At 52.2% G+C, this 17,099-nt stretch overlaps 1 protein-coding gene across 4 annotated transcripts in view; it reads right to left on the bottom strand.

Annotated features, from left to right (window-relative positions):
* zeb2b (zinc finger E-box binding homeobox 2b) overlaps positions 1 to 17,099 on the bottom strand; it is an 88,245-nt gene that overhangs the window by 4,328 nt on the left and 66,818 nt on the right. For all 4 annotated transcript variants that reach the window (XM_068590670.1, XM_068590671.1, XM_068590672.1 and 1 more), the window contains 6 exons: positions 13,905 to 14,162; positions 9,555 to 9,623; positions 7,038 to 7,226; positions 5,833 to 6,047; positions 3,158 to 3,266; positions 716 to 2,778 (listed from right to left, as the gene is read on the bottom strand). In XM_068590670.1, coding sequence (XP_068446771.1) covers positions 716 to 2,778; positions 3,158 to 3,266; positions 5,833 to 6,047; positions 7,038 to 7,226; positions 9,555 to 9,623; positions 13,905 to 14,162 — 2,903 coding nt within the window. The remainder of the gene's footprint in view (positions 1 to 715; positions 2,779 to 3,157; positions 3,267 to 5,832; positions 6,048 to 7,037; positions 7,227 to 9,554; positions 9,624 to 13,904; positions 14,163 to 17,099) is intronic.

The raw sequence follows: 17,099 nt of genomic DNA, 5'->3' as shown, positions 1-17,099 counted from the left end.
GTGTTGGAGCCGCGGCTTTTTAAAATGCAGCAAAGTTGCGACGGGGAACATTTTCAGAGAAGTGCACGGCTCCGGGGCTCACCTTTGTCATTTTTACAAAGGCCTTTCACCCATATTTAATAACTAAATATCAGAGTTCAGGCCGGCGCTGGGAGAGCCGGCGTTAATGCGTTCCACACACACACACACACACACACACACACACACACACACACACACGCGCGGAGAGGAGAGTGGTAACAATTACGGCTTCATTGAGATGAGATTTGAGGGCGAATATGATTCCTGTTCTTCATTTGAACCTGATGCCGTTTGATATTTTGTGCCAAATGTGTCCTTTCATGCTGCAACCGGAGCTTTTTGAGGGGACAAATTTAAACATAATGATTTCATTTCACCGTTGTTGGATTATAAAAAAAAAATCTAGGAGGTTTAAATAACGTTTTTCGCAATCTGACAGCAATCCTCCTCCATTACTAGTATTTTTGGACGGATTTTGGATTCTTTTAGCTTCGATTTCATCGCCAGAAAACGTCGTAAATCCTCAAATTTGAGAAGCGGGATGGATAAGGAGTATTAATATGATCATTTATCAGGATAAAAAAGACCAGATGAAGCCGCTTCCTGTCCTCCACGACACCGTTAACTACATTTAGAGATGCTTATCTCCCTCTCCTGCCTCTCTAATTAGCACAGAAACGACTTGATTATTTACCTGGAAACCGGGTTTCCGCTGGTACTTCCTCCTCTGCTGCATCTCGGCGAAGGTGGCCGCCCCGGCCGCGTACGTGTAGGCCATGTGCGGCAGGAAGGCCATCTGCTCCATGCCCGGGTACGGCCGCAGCCCCGGCATGCTGGCCTGCATCGGGGGCATGAAGGTGTTGGGCGGGAAGGCGCTCTGCGGCGGCAGCGACGTGTACAGCGGCTTGCCGGCGAACGGGTTCATGCCGAAGATGGGGCTGGTGCTCTTCTCCAGCGTGCCGTTGTTGCCGGCGCCGGAGAACTCCTTCTTGAAGTAGACGAGGTTCAGCGGCTCCTCGAAGTGCTCCCGCGGGGACGGCACGCCGTTGCGGTCCTGGGCGGCGGCCACGCTGCCGGCTTTGGGCCGGCTGCGCACCGTCAGCGCGTGCTTGGGCTCCTTCAGGAGCCGCGGCAGCGACAGGTCCAGCGGCTCGGCCTGCAGGTCCTCCGAGGTCAGGCTGTTGGGGGTGTAGGAGCTGCTGTGGGAGTTTTTGGAAGATGTGGAGGACAGGTTGAGCGGGGACGGGGTGTTGCTGCGGGAGTGGTCCGCCTTCTCGCCGCCGGGTTTGCCGCCGCCACCGCCGCCGCCGCCGAACTGGTGGCTCTTTAAATGTCTGAGCGGGTTGTCGCAGTTGTTCACGTTGTTGTGGAGCTCCGCTATGGAGGGCGAGGTGATGCGGTCCGTCGGCTTGGCGAGAGACACGGGCGACCTCGCCGCCATGGAGTCCTTCGCCGGGTTGTGGTGGTTGTTGGTCCCCGCCAGCATGTCCATGTGGTGCCGGCCCTCCAGCGGCGGGCTCCGGGCGGTGCCGTACTGGTACATCTTCCGCTGCTCGAACCACTCCTTGACGAATTCCTGAGGGAGGCCGACGGCGATGGAGATCTTCAGCAGCTCCTCGGCGTTGGGCTCCATGTTCATGGCGAAGTAGGCCTTCAGCACCGACATGTGGTCGCGGTACGGGTTGAGCTGCCCCGCGAAGCCCTTCTCGGCCATCATGGAGGAGGACAGGTGGGCGCTCTTCTCCAGGTACATCACGGGCTGCTTGGGCATCAGGTTCTCGCTGGGCTGCAGCACGGCCTTGATCTCCTCGTTCATCTTGCACATGTAGCGCTCGTGCTGGTGCAGCGGGATCGGCCCCTGGAAGGACTCCTTGCAGAACTGGCAGGCGTACGGCGTGAACAGGATGTTCTCCTGCACCTTCTCCTCGCCGCCGCCGCCGCCGCCCTCCAGCATGTGGTTGGACTTCTCCCGCTTGATGCTGCCGAGTTGCCTCTTGGAGTCCGTGGTCAGGCTCTGGAGGCAGGCTTTGGCCTCGTTCACCTTCTCCAGCGTGTAGTCGATGATGCTCTTGGTGGCGCCGTTGTGGTTGACGAGGGGGAGGCCCGCCGCCGCGCCCGCCGACGTCAGCGCCAGCTTCTGCTCCTCCACCTGGGACCCCAGCTCCTTCATGTAGGCCTTGAGCCGGGAGAGCTCCTCGGGCTTGCAGTCCATCTTCTGCCTGCACACGGTGTTGTCCACGATCTGCAGCACCTTCTGCACCTCGCTCAGGTTGTTCCCCAGCGGGCCCGGGTAGCACAGCAGCTGCGACTCCAGCCCGGCCATGCCGAGGGCGTGCAGGGGGCTCTGCGAGTTGTGGTGCACCCCCAGCGGGCTGTTCCCGCCCATGCCCCCTCCTCCTCCTCCTCCTCCTCCTCCGTTCATGAAGGCGCCGTGGCCTCCGTTCCAGCCGTGGGACGCCATCATCATCTTGTAGTCGTTGAAGTCCAGCGGCTCCGTCTTGATGCTCAGGTGGTTGGCGTGGTCGGGCAGCAGGCCGAGCGGCTTGCCGTTCTCCAGCTTCTGGCGCAGCTGGGTGATGGCGGAGTTGGTGGGCGAGGAGGACGAGGAGGTCGGGGAGGAGCCCGTCTTCATGGCGCCGCGCATCCGGCCGTTGACGGCGATCAGGCCGATGCACTTCTTGCTGCTGATGTGGGAGCTGTAGGAGCCCGAGTGGGAGAAGCGCTTCTTGCAGTTGGGACACTCGTAGGGTTTTTCACCTGAAACCCAGAAACACACGAGTGTGAGACGGCTGATACGAAGATGATGATGATGAAGATGAAGGAGAGTGTTTGTAGGGGACGTTGAACATTAATCAGCGCTGACATTCTCTATGTAAATCAGCCGCGTTGAGCTCAACATCTAATTTGCAAAAGATCCTTTGAAAGGCGCATTTTGCGTAAAGAAAGTCAAATGCAACACAAAATAAACACAAACACGTGGAACTTAGCAAAGTTATAGTACCGAAATAAACTTTGGAAGAGACAGTTAAGCAAATCTGCCTCATGTGATTGATCCCCGACTGATAACTGACGCTCAGGGTCCAGAATAAAAGAGTTTCTTGCAGAAAAAACACCGTCATGAACGTTGAAAACTCACCGCTGTGAATCCGGAGGTGCTCCTTCAGGTGGTGCTTGTACTTGAAGGCCTTGCCGCACTCGGTGCATTTGAACTTGCGGTTGCCGGCCGCTTGGTTGAGCAGTTGGTGCTGCGAGAGAGGAAGAGGAAGAGAGGAAGAGGAAGAGAGATTAATGTCGAAGAACCGCAGTAAATAACCACAATCGGCCGCTCGGCCAAACATCTCCGCTGAGCGGCTCCAGCCGGCGATAACGCAGAGAGTCCGCACACCTTTTTCATTTCCTGGCTCGAGGGCCGGGGCAGGACGCGCCTTCACAATGTGGCGGAATAAATGAAAAGAGTCTTTTTTTAGAGCGTTTCCCTCTTCATTAGAGGCGCCGATGCAGATCTGCTTTTCATTAATTCGAGGCCTAATCAGTCTGAAAAGGTGTTCGCGACCCTCCGGCGTGTACCTGCATTCAGCTACTGAATGACTTCTTTAAAAAAAGAAGAAGAAGAAGAAGAAGAAGAAGCCTCTTTAATAATCTTAAGGCGCAGAACAGAGGCCTTGATTCTCTCTTCAAAGGGGGAAACATCCGTTGCGATCCGTCAAATTTGCAATTCAAACATTAAAAAGTGTAACGCCGGCAACACGGAGCGTCAACCTGACTGGAAACACGTCGCTCCCAGTGGGAGCAGAGGACGCTAAACGATTAGTAAACAGTAAAAGAAGAGACATATATTCTCTGAGCTCGCTGTGGGAGGGAGGAGGAGGAGGAGGAGGAGGAAGAGGAGGGGGGGCTTCCTCCTCCCAGTTCAGCCTTGACAAATGCTGGGGTGTGTGCTGACTCTCCCCACATTCCTGGGGAGACAGATGGTGGCGCGCAGGACACTGGGAGGACTGGGAGGAATTGTTCAAACAGCCCCAACCTTCAAAAAGATCAAGCGGGGCGAGTCGGGGGGGGATGGGGGCCCGCCAAGCGCCGGAGAGGGACCCCACCGCTCGTGTGTTGCTGAGTTGCATAAACAAACAGCAACAGCTGCTTCGGGCCCCCCGACACCTCCTCCACCTCCTCCTCCACCAGCGGCCCCCCGAGGGCCCCGGTAAAGTTAGCTCTCGCCGCCGCCGCCGCCGCTAATAAGACGCGACCGCGCTCCTAATTGTGAATGGCAACCCGGCAGAAACGCTCCGTCATCCCTCCTCTCCGGGAACGCCGCACCGACGCGCTGCTTTGTGGGCGGAGGCCCCGGCCGCGTGTTTGCATATGCATCACCGCTAATTAGTCATATTTCAGCTAATTGGTTAAGAGGAGGGAGGAGCGCGGCGGCGTGTAAACATAGCGGGCGGGGGGGCGCAGCACATGTTTACCTATCAGGGAGCTTTACGCTGCATGCTAATGGGACGGCGGCGAGGCTCCTGCATGACGAACGCTTCCACCTCTGGACGAGAGGAAGTGACGTCAGAGGAGCGAGACCTTTATCTTTGTGGACGCTTGATTTACCAGCTGCTCTCAGGTGAGTCCGTCAGAGGAAGTGAAGGTCATGTGACCAACGCTTTAAATCTGCCTGCAACCCAACGGAGGAGATGAGGCCGGCAGGATCAATAACGTCTTTTAAATCGCTTCTTAAAACACTTTTTTTTTTACATAATTGCCTTTAAGTGATGTCGTCTTTTTGATGTATATTTCATATATTTGTTGTTCTTGGTTTAGTTGTGTTCAAGGCTTTTATGGTATGCTCTTTTTTGTTTATCGCCATCTAACTTGTGTTTACGCTTCGTACACTTGTTTTAAAAGTGCTATATGAATAAAGTTATTATTAAAAATGAGACATCAGGAGAAGAGCGTTGCTCTGCTGCAGGATTTTAAAATGAATCCTTCATAAATGTACTTAAACCCGTTCATTGCATTTAAAAAAAACAACAAATTCCTCACTTATAAACACCCAGACTCCGTCTCCTTTCAGATTTACGGCTCAATTTTACTTCGTTGAGAAGTTATAATTATCCCCCAATGTGCAAAAACTCTGTAAGCGTGCAAATTCTCCTCTTTTTTTTTGCCACAATCTATCTCCCCCTTCCTCCCCTCCTCCTCCTCCTCCCCTTCATCTGCAACTTAAAGCTGACAAGCGAGTTAAACAGCCGTGACTGCTGGATGTGTTTTCACCTCACAGGACTTTAAGGTGATTCATGCTAACTGCCAGCAGATTCACATTATATTTCAGACATATAGGATATAAATCGCTCTGTAAAAAATTCAAGTATACACAGATGTTTATGCAGTGCATGAAATTAGAAGCTGGGGGGGTGGAGGGGGCGGGGCTTGATGGAGTGCTTCCTGCAGGCTGCACCAGAAGAACATTAAAGGCCAGGAGTGAAGTGAAGTTAAGGAGCTGATAAAAATTTTCCAAATTGGAAAAATTCACACAATCATTCGATCGTGAAACACGAGACTGGAAAATTATATCAGGGGAAGGCCATCAAAAAGCCATTTAGGGGGCCTCAATTAAAGTTATTACCATTAAAAAGGATCTGCATCTTCAAAATGCCATGAAAAATTAATAATGATTGCCAATCAGAAGAAAAAATGATCTGTCTTCTCTTGAGGGATCAGAGCACATTAGAAAATGAACCACGCAGGAGGAGGAGGGGAGGAAGAGGGGGAGGAATAAACAGAGAGAAGTGAAGGGTGAAGAAGAAAGATGAAGACCCCGCTAACCTGATCCCTGGCGGGCTTGTGTGTGGCCATATGCCGCTCGAGCTGAGTGCGGTAGGCGAACGTGTAGTTGCACAGCGGGCAGGCGAAGTTCTCCTCGTTCTTCTCGTGGCGGTACTTGATGTGCTCCTTCAGCGACGTCAGGCGCTTGTAGCCCCGGTCGCAGTAGGGGCAGGTCAACAGTTGGGCGAAGGCATCTGGCGTTCCAGGTGGCAGGTCTGCTCGGAGGAGGGAGGCAAGGAGGGAAGGAGGGAGGGAGGAAGGGGAGGAAGGAGGAAGAGAAAGCGGGCCAAAAGGTCAGCGAATCAATGGCAGCTAACGGGCGGGCTGCCCAGAGTGGTATGGGAGTTATCTCTGCAATCTGCTCCACATGAGAGCCCCAGTGTCAGGCTGGCATCCGCTGCACTACGACCCCCTCTCACACACACACACACACACTTTCCTCGACATCGTAACACACACAGATGCCGCCCTAATTGCTTCAAACAGCCCTTTTTTCTCTCCTCCTGTTAATGCCGTTCCCACCGACACGTTCACCGTGGATCATGAGCTCATTCCCCACAAGTTTGCTCCCGCCGGGCCGCTTCAGAGGTGCGCTATCTGGTTTCAGGCCCCTGCCCAGCTGTTGCTTAAGACGGTAGGTAAACACCAAGGCATCCGGTGAATCTGTGGGACCAACAGCTGCCCGGTTGTGTCAGCGGGACGAGCTGCTTGCTCTTTCTTTTTCCTTTTTTAACCTTCTGCTACAAGGGGAGCTGAAGGAGCTAGCGGAGGAGGCGACAACCCGGCCGCATTTGGATTTTTCAGGTACTAATATACTACATTAAATGATTTAAATGCTTTTATAGACTCCTACAAGCTCTGAGGGTTACAGAGAGGTGCCTTTTATTGAAATTGGACTTTGTAAAGTGAACTTATTGACGATCCAGTGAAACGTGCAGAAGTGACAGCGAGGCTATGTGCTAAGAAGCTAACAGTGAGTTTAACAGATAGAGCTCTCCCCACAATGCTTTGCTGTCAGCATTGTAGTTCAGGAGATCCTTTAGGACACTACTATGAATTATTAATGCTTTATTAGACTCCTACGAGCTCTGAGGGTTACAAAGAGGTGTCTTTTATTAAAATTTGACTTTGTAAAGTGTATTTACGAGGCTACATGCTAAGCTAACGGCGAGCGAGTGGCTATGGCGTGATGACGGGGCGCTCACCGTTCTCCTCGGGTCCGGTGGCCTCCGGCGTGCCGAGGCGGGACAGCTCCTCCGGGGCTTCTGGGTAGATGATGGCGGTGTCGCCGCGCTGCAGGTACTCGGCGATGCTCACCACGTGGCTGTCGCCGTCGTCCAGCTTCCGCTTGGAGAAGAAGTCCTCGAACTCTGAAGTGCAATTCACGCTCTTGACTGGAAGGAAGAAGAGGAGGAAGAAGAGGAGGAAGAGGTAGAAGAGGGAGAGGAGGAAGACGAGACAGGGTTTATACACATTCTGGCCAATGGATTTACACGACTTTAAACCACATTTAAATTACTTTTAATCACATTTACATGACTTTTAAGCAAAATTCCATGACTTTAAATAATATTTTCATTACTTTAAATCTATTTCCATTACTTTTCATGGCTTTCAACATAATTTTCAGACTTTCAACCAAATTTCCTTGACTTTTAACCAAATGTCCATGAGCAAACATTGTGTGAAAATAGTAAAAAGTGATCAAATGTACTATTTAAACTAACAATGAGGATTCAAAGCATACAATAAACCTTAAAAAAATAACACAAATGAATGAGCGACAATAGTTTGATTAAAAGAATAAACATTTATATAGATGCCTGTATGTATGCCTGCTCATGAACACGTGAATATAACATATTTACACCACTTTTACTGCACTTTTAGGACTTTTCCAGGCCTGGAGAGAACATGAGGGACATTGGGAACTTCGTGGTTGTGAATGCGATGAGGACCGCCACCCTGAAACGGCTTTTTTGGGGGGAGAACACGTCTAAATTACCGAGTTAGCTCGTCGCGCCGCGGCGGCTAAAAGAAGAACCGTAACTTAATCCGTCCAGAAGTCGGGAGATAAACGCGCTACCGCGAGCTGCCGGGGAGCGACGTGTCAAAAAACTTCAGCGGCCAGATTTACTCCTGACGTGAAATCAGATTTAGAGTTTAGGGCTGTAAGATAAAACACACACACACACACACACACACACACACACACACACACACACGGAGGTAATCAGCAACAGAGCCACGTCTCTTTGTATCGACTTTCACATATAAGGTCAATCAAGAGACTCTGGCTTTTGTTGACTCTGTGTTGAGCAGATTACCGAGGCCAAGCCGCAAAACCAGCGGCGAGAAAGAAAAAGAGAGAAAGAGAGAAAAAGCAAAAGATAGACGCGCTTTTTTGTGTGTTTTTTTGTGTTGCCGTAGCCGAGCAGAACGTATCTTAAGCCAGCCAAAGTGCTGAGGCCACACAATGCGCCTTTTTTATTTTTTTCCTCAAATTATTTCCCAGTCCCTTCTCTTCAGGGAAACTCTTAAGCTGCAGCGAGGAGATAGCTGCCTCCAAAACACAAACCGGAGCTAAAAGAAATCAGCAGCCTTCATTAGTCAAGGGGATGGCTGACTTTCAAAAACACACACACACACACACACAGACACACACACGCGCGCTGTTTACAACCTGGAGGCTGGTTCGTTGTATTGAACACCCCAAAAAAGAAAAAAGCAGTGACGTCTCGTCAGACTTCATCTCGGGTTAATTAGTGGAGGCCAAGGTGAGCTCTAAAGAGCCATTTGTTCGTCCGTGATGACTCCGCCGTCCAATTTGCAGAAAGGTCAAGGTGTCGTAGACATCCGGCTGTCAAAAGATGGCACCGAAATGTCATCGGTGCCAACGCTTTGCTTTTTGATAACTGTCATCAGAGCCTGTGAAGCTAATTGTGAGCGTTTCATACAGTTTGTTTTCCTGGATAAATGTTTCTTTAAAAAATGTTTTCCTCCCGGCGAGGAGGAGGAGGAGGAGGAGGAGGAGGAGGAGGAGGAGGAAATCACCTGGATCGTGATCACACTGCTCATGTCTCTAAATGAAATCACATGTCGATGGAGCGGCTTCCACAGAGCCGCGGTCTCGCTTTCCAAGACTCCTCTAAGCGGCGAAAATGGAAAACATTTGCAGAGAGAGAGAGAGAGAGAGAGAGAGAGAGAGAGAGAGAGAGAGAGAGAGAGAGAGAGAGAGAGAGAGAGAGAGAGAGAGAGAGAAGTGGAGGCGACGAAGAGCTGAAAGTCATCATAATTAAAGCTGAAGGGACGGCTTTGAGGCGGCGCCGCGCGGCGTTCTGTGGGGCGAGTTTGGTTCGCCATAACAGCGTCAGGGTGGCCAGGATGATATCATGGAAGGGAGGGGGGAGGGGCGAGGGGATCAGATCCAGCGACCTAATGAGAAATGGCAGGTAGGGTTCGGTGCCGCCAGGAGTCGTCGACGTGGGACACAAACACGCGGCGAGCTCGCCAGAGAGGACGAGAAACCGCACGACTGCGACGTGGTTTCACCCTGAAATAACCAGCGAGCTTTTGAAACGTCTGCTGGAAGGAGGCAGCGTTGTGTCATGTGACCTTTGCACTAGAAACCCTTCAAGCGGCTGGAACGAAAAAAAAATAAAAACTTGAGCGACTCGCGACGAGATGTCGCGAGGCGGCGAGGGAAAAGTTCACTGACTCACCTGTACCGTTTCCGACGGCCTGCAGAGCGGCGTCAGACCCCAGGGTGTCGAAATCATCTTTTATTTCATCTGCAGGGAAACAAGAGGAGGAGAGAAAGAAGAGGGGGATGTCAGCCGGCGCACAACAAACGCACACGGCGAGGCCTTTGCAGGCGCCGCGGAGGAAAGCGGCGGCGGCGTCGGCGGCTTTGTTCTGCGTGCTTAATGAATGCTATCACCGGGGCCAGACAGTGACTTATTTACCTTTAACGTGACAACAGGCGGCGGGGGGAAGAGGAGGAGGAAGAGGAGGAGGAGGAAGAGGGAGCTTCACTCGGCAAACGCGCGGCGATTAAGAGCAACGCGGGGAGAGCAACATCCACCTGAGCAATCACAGAGCTCCAGCCAGCAACGCGGGGCTGAGCTTATTACTCCCCGGCTGTGACGCCGCTGCAATCCTCCGCATGCAGGATCACGCGTGTGTGTGTGTGTGTGTTTTCTACATCACATGTCGTACTACAGGATGCTCTTCCCTCTCACACACTCTTTTTGATTCGCTACCCAGTGAAGGAAACCCGAAACCGCACATTAAGGGTTTTGCAGTTGCACAAACATCTCAGACGTGAACCTCATCGGTCAAATCCTCGGGTTTCTTGGGTTCCGCCCACTCGGACGTTGAACCAATGAGGACGCCGCCTCCCCAGCCGACCCCTCCGGCGGCGTTAAACAAGCTGCCAATCAAGGTAATGAGCTGGCGCAGGTGAGGCCGCGGCTGTAAATCACCGGCTGGATTGACGGGCTCGTAAACAGGCAGGAGGACAGCGGACAATCAGCCTAAGGAGCTGCCGCCTCCCCTTCCTGCCTCGAAATGAACTCAAGGTGCCTCCGAGAACATGTCGGGGAAGAGACTCTGCGCGCATCTGTTCCTGCTCGCGTTACAAAGAGTTGCGTTGTGAAGATGTGTGCGTTTTCTTTTTCTTTTTTTGATCTCCTGCAGCCATCCAGCGAAGAGGAGCGGCGACATGACGGAGACCTGGAGATGTTACAGGAAGAGGTGGTGGGTGTATTGTTTATCCTAATGTTATCCTGCTGCACAAAGACCAGAAGCATAACACACTTTCTTATTTTTAGTTGCACACAATGGGGTTTAATAGTCGTGGAATGCTTTTTGGGAGACTGGCGAATCTGGGTTTTTCTTGAAAATTAAAGATTTGGCTTCTGCGGTGCGATGATAAATACGCCTGTCAATGGCTCCAGAGAATAATGACAGGCTGCTCTGGAGGGGGCATGTCCTAGTTTAACTTTCCCCTTGTGCGAGGACTTTTCTTCCTCTTTCTTTTGGGTACATTTGATTGCACGTCTGCCAAACGGCATCCAGACCGCAGTACGCGGGACGAGAGAACGGCTCTTCAGACGACGTAAATTAAAACTACGGCGAAACAAAACAGATTAAAAATACACCCGCGGGGATCAGATAGCGGCGAGCGGCGAGCGGCGAGCGGCGGGCGGCGAGCGGCGGCTCCCCCTCCTCTCGCGCCCGGACTCGGCCCCGAAACTGGCTCGCGCTGTCCTCGTAGGCACCGTGTTTGCTTTGGGTAATCACATTTGGCTGCATACTTCTGGTCTGACGCGATGGGAGGAGGGAGGAGGGAGGGAAAGAGGGAAGGAGGGAGGAGGGAGGGAGGAGGGAGGATGACCAGTGGGATTTACTGGCCCTCCACTCTGCCCTATTTACCTTGGAGGACTCTTGTTATCTGTGGTCTGAATGAAGGGAGGCCCGCTGCCTCCAGCAGGAGGTAGACTAGCACCACGTACACCTCTGACACACACACACACACACACAGACACACACACTCGCACACACACACACTAGGGCTGAGCTACACTGAAAAGGGATAAAGTGTCATTGTGGGGACCGGGGCCTTCTATAGGAGGACGACTAATGTTGCTGCTGCAGGGCCTCCCACACACACACACACACACACACACACACACACCCACACACACACAGTGTGTAGGACATGTCTCGGCTATGTCTCTCATTTTTTTGTTGTTGCACGATTTCAAAACATGTCAAGAGCGGTTTGATTTCTTCAGGATTGTTTTTTTTTTTTGCCACAAAAATGTGCCTATTTTTGGTAGCGGCGGCGGCATTTTGCACTGAAAAGCCGGTGTGGGGGACGAAAAAGTGTGTTTTGTGAGTAGTAAATCACAGAGGACGCGAGGCGATGGAGGTGCACACCTCCTTCGAGGAGCCGTGTTGAGGTTTGAGGACTCAGGAGTCCAGAATACCTTTTTTTTTGCCAGACCGCGATCCCACCTATTTTCATAGCCGCTCTGATGCTGTTTATTTTGAAAACATTCCTATTTTTATGGCCGGCCACCGCAGTGGCTTTAAAGTCCGGCCTCTCCTCCTCGCGGGTCGGGCCGTGCACACAATAGCCGAGGAGAGAGGACGCGATTGAAGCAGGTTTATGGAAGACGATGCCATCTCTGGTATTTTTACACCCGGGTTGTCAACAGCAGATATGTTTCCGTGTCAATGTTCCTTCAGATTTGAGCGTTTTCGCAGCCAAAGAATACAGTTTTTTTCGGTAGTTTTCTTGGCAGGGCGGGGAACTCCTGGACGCTCGAGGTGTGTAGAAACGGCACGGCGGAGAACTCCAAAAAGTTGCACGTGCAAAGACAACATGACCGCTGTTTTCATCAGAAACAGAGGGACACATTTGGCGGAAAAAAAAACACAAAACACTTTGTTTCATTCTTAATATCTCGCCTCTGCAGCGTGTGAACGCAAGAAAGGAAAAGGGGCGACGGGGAGAGCGCAGGTGATTTATTTGAAAGTGTCTGTCAGTGATAATGATGTCATGCTTTCCAGCACATCGCGTCCAGCCTCAATGTGGGATGAAGGAATGTCAAGGACACCGCCAGACACAAGACTCTGATTGTGAGCGCCGGAATCAGACGAGGAGGAGATAAACTTTTACTTTTTCTCTGTTTCTTCACGCGCAAACTGTCGCCGCGAACTGGCGACACGGAGACGACTTTTACTGCAATTCCCCCCCCCCCAAAAAAAAAACTTCTGAGGAAATTCACCCGCGCTCTTGATAGGGGAGTGACGAGCGAATCAGTCGGCGGAGGAGGAGGAAGGAGGAAGGAGGAGGAGGAAGGAGGGGGTGCTAACTTATCTCAGGCTCAAGTTATGTGCTGAGGTATCACTGCAGACACTTAGGCACCGAGGAAAGAAGGAAAAAAAAACACACTGGGAAACACAGCACCCGCAAGATTGGGAAAGAGACTCCCAAACGCTCTAATGAACCCGACTTGCTCTCCGAAATATGTCAGACGCTTTATCACGCGAGAGGCATATTATCTGGGAATTGCAACATAGTTGAATTACAGACATTATGGCACCGCGGGTCTTTATCAAATAAACAATTACCGTATGCAACGACAGCTTGTTTATCCTTTATCTTGATTTATTTACCAAGCTGTCGGTCCTCTCCCCCTTCTAAAGGAGCCGTTATGAACTGTTATTTAGGAGAAGCAAATGTTGATACCCACTAAAGGGTTTTTTCATCCTTAATAAATGTGTAATCCCCCCCCCTCCCTCCTCCCCTCCCACATATTAAAATTTAAGACTCCTCCAGTTTTTTGGGGCGTGCACGCTAGTTCATTAGCAGAAATGAATCGCGCAGCCCGGCTCATTTAAATTGGCTGTCTTACATGACTTCTCGCCGTACTCTGTTCCCGTCACATGCTTCCAAGAATCATTGACTCTTATTATACATGTAAATGGCTATCATAAAAATAAAAATTTCATTTAAGATTGTTAATGACTTCTCGCAGCAGCCTGGCTTCCTTTAATGATCACACCCTGCCCCCTAATTAAAAGTATTTATCTTTCAAGCATCCGTGACGGAGGCGGGAGGGAGGAGGGAGGGCGGCAATCGGAGTTGCTCAACAAAAGAGGATAAGTCAGTCAACTTTGTGGAGGCGTCACCTGCCGGGGGTTTGAGAGTACCTCCTGCAGACGGACACGTTGGGGCGCACGCTGCACATTGCTGCAAATATTCCCGGTTGTTTGGACTTTTCCTCTAAGCGGGAAGCAAACGCCCGCAGGGGAAACCGCTTATGGCGTCTGTCTGGCTGCCGGGAGCGAGCGAGGGAGCGAGCGCCGCCGTCAGACCCGGCTCAAGTTTGAGCCCGGCGTTTGCTCAGACGCCGGGTTTGTTTGCGTCTCCCCGGGCAGCAGATGGGTGGGGTTTACGGCGCGAAGGCGGCAGGATGCGCACACATTCGACAAAGCGCCGCGAGGGCCGGCTTTAGCTCGGCTTGGCGCCGCGCGGGTCACGCGCTGAAACAACTCACCGGTGCCGTCGACGGAGGCGCTCAGCATGTCGTTGTCGGGCCAGATGTGCTCCACGCCGCTGTCCCGCATCTCGTCCTCCTCCTCCTCCTCCTTGGTGAGCAGGCCGTGGCTCCCGGCCCGCGGCGAGGCCTCCGGGTTGCCGAGGCTGGCCGGGCTGCCGGCGCCGTTCATCATGGGGTCCTCCTCGGACACCGGCAGCTTGTCGTCCTCCTCCGTCTCGGAGCCGCCGGCCTCCAGCACATTCTCGTAGTTCAGAGCTGCGACACACAGAGAGAGAGAGAGAGAGAGAGAGAGAGGGAGGTTAACGAGAGGGAAGTAACCTAATCCTGATCTGATCCCGTTAGCGTTCGCATGTTCCATGTTCCTAAACGTGCCGGTCATTACTTGATGGAGGAATGTGGGCGTGCGCCAGGTCAGTCAACTCCACGGAGAGGAATCCTGAAAGAGCGTCTCGTCGACTTGTTTTGGAAATTGAGGGTTTTATTCCCAGATTAAAAAAGGTCGCCCCGCATCGCCGCTCGGTCCAAGGCGTAGGCGCTTCTCCTCTTTCTTTTTCCCTTTTTTTTTTTTTGGGTTACACCCTAATTACAGCATCCGCGACTGGAATCTGTGACCGAAAACCACAGCGGTGGGCAGACAGCTGTCGAGGAGATGCGAGCCAAAATAGCCACTAATTTTCAGCGCCCCCCCCCCCCCCCCCCTCCCTCCCGCCTCCTCCTCCAGCTCGCATGCCGCGGATGCCAACGAGCTGCACCTTTCAGGACGGCTCTGCTGCGCCGCATACCCGCATGCCCCGCATAGCTCGCCGCCGCATCGCCGGCGTTGTCGCAAACACAAAAAGGGCCCCGAACCAGAGCCCTGTGGATTATTCATCGGGACGCTATCGCGGCGTTAGCGTCGCCGCCGCCGCCGCCGAACCGTGAACATAAATATGAATGACTCCCGAACATATGAAAATACGACAGGAGCTGGAGGCCTATGGATTCAAGGAGGTGCACGCTGACATACATACCACACACACACACACACCCTCACACACACATGCGCAAAACTCCAGAGCAGCATCAACACCGGGCCCAGACATATGCCCGCTTTCTCCTGAAATAGCCGGCCTGTAAATAAAAAAGGGCTGTGAACTCAATCAAACGGGGGCTCGCGTGCAAATTAGTCGACGTCCAGCGGGTCGTCGGTGACTCGTGGGCGAGCCAGGAGCGTGGCATCACGCGGGGACACGCCCCTCTGGCAGCGAGCGCAGGAATGTTGTGCGTCAGGAGCCAATCGATGGGAGGAACCGGCCCGGAGGCTTTTTATTTTAACGTGCGTTTGTGGAGTTTATGTTTCTGAGTCATAAAAAAAAGAGCTCATAAGTTGGTGAAACCCAGACTAGTGTGATATGTTGAAAACACCTCACGTTGTCTGGCATTGTCTCACATCGTCTGGCATTGTCTGGCATTGTCTGGCATTGTGCGCCTCTTGAACTCTTTCCCCCCGGCCGGAGCAGACGACGCTCACGTGACATTTGCACGTTGATCCGTATGAAAAGATAAGCCTCCCCACGTCTCCTCCTCGCACGTCTCCCCGCGATTGACCGGCCTGCACTCGCCTCCAGCGAACAACTGCACAACAGGTGCAAATTAAAATGAAAACAGGGGCTTTCAAAAACGTGGGAGGGGGAGAGGCATGGAGGAGGGAGGAGGGAGGGAGGGAGGGAGGGAGGAGGGAGGGAGAGCGGTGACCTGCCTCGAATACCAATCGACGGAAGAAACAAAACCTTTTCAAGAGGTGTGATCACAAGGGTTTAGGCAAGTTCAGACTCAGTAATGCTCCGAGGAGATGACAAAAAAAAAAAAAAAAAGGCAACGGAGGGCTGGAGACCCGGCGAGGGGATCCTGGGTGGTCCCCCGTCCACCTTGCTCGCACATTTTAAAGCTTTTTATTCATGAAAAGTTAGATGTTTCACGTCAAAAGAAGACCAAAAAAAAGAGTCCACCTGTTTAAATCCACTGAAACACACTTTAAAGGGTCGAACGCAACTTTTCTCAGCAACGTCCCATCAGCTCTGTGTCCCCAAAACCCCCCCGACAACAAAAAAAACCCAGGACAGGGTGTGTGTGTGTGTGTGTGTGTGTGTGTGTGTGTGGGGTAGAACAAAAGGCCGAGAGGCTTGGGAAGCTATCAACCCGTCGCTGTGAACCTGATCTCTGGATGCAGATTCAATGACGGCCGGCTGAATGAAATTATCTAAGGCTGGACAGGTTTTAAAGGGCCCATTCTTCCGCGATAAAAGGGAGCGAGGGAGCTTCTTTTTGTCGAGCGACACGTCCACCGCGGCGGCGCACACCGGCCTGACTCCAACCCTCCCACGTGTTGGGGGACAAACTCTGTTTTCAGGGGGCCGCACCATCCAGAACCTCCAAAAGAAAAAGTGGAGCTTTTTTTTCCAATTTATTTCGGTCTCCTGCTGCTTTTTCGATGACGTCTCGTTCTCAACTTTTTCCCTCCTCCTCTCCTCCTCCCCCCCTCCACCCCGAACACATTTTTAAAGGGGGGCGTTTGGAAGCTGTCTCTCTACAGTAGAGATGCAATCTTCTGCTCGAGCGTCAGCTGTCTCGCGCGTATACCTCCGAGGAGGCGAGCGTGACAGCGGGGCGCTCGTCAAGTCAGAACGCGTAGTATTAACGTCAAGAAAGACGCCATTGTTGAGGTGCCAAGGCTGACAGGAGCCTCTCCCCTCCGCCAGCATCCAGCATCTATTGGTATTGTGTCACGCAACAAAGTACTTCTAACCTACTGGTGTCTCACAGGCAGTTATTCCTCCCCCTCCCCTCCTCCTCCACCGCGCTCTAATCAGCCTTTTGTGCTGCCGAGGACGGAGAAAGACAAAGAAACGATAATGTTTACTCCTTCTCCCTCTTACCTTGAGTGTCACCCTCCACAAAAGCCTCCTCGTACCTGCTTGAGGTTCTTCTCCTTCTCCTCTTTTCGCCGTTCAAGGTAAATAAAAGGACTTGTTTGACTTTGAGCTGTGCAGATAATTAAAAATGACACGCGTAACAGCGCGATTCTTGTTTAATATCAGGGTTTTAAAGTGTCTGACATAACCCTTTCACGGGGACGGCTTTATTCTGTCACTCACACGGAGTACAGAGAGGAATATTGTGTATTGATTAGGTGACAGCAGGAGAGAGTCGTAT

The sequence above is a fragment of the Clinocottus analis genome, unplaced genomic scaffold (assembly GCF_023055335.1).
Source record: "Clinocottus analis isolate CAN_PGR_092001 unplaced genomic scaffold, fCliAna1.0.p SCAF_24, whole genome shotgun sequence".
In the NCBI taxonomy this organism is placed as follows: Eukaryota; Metazoa; Chordata; class Actinopteri; order Perciformes; family Cottidae; genus Clinocottus; species Clinocottus analis.
Note: the sequence above shows the minus strand (reverse complement) of the source record. Positions and strands in the feature narration are given on the sequence as shown.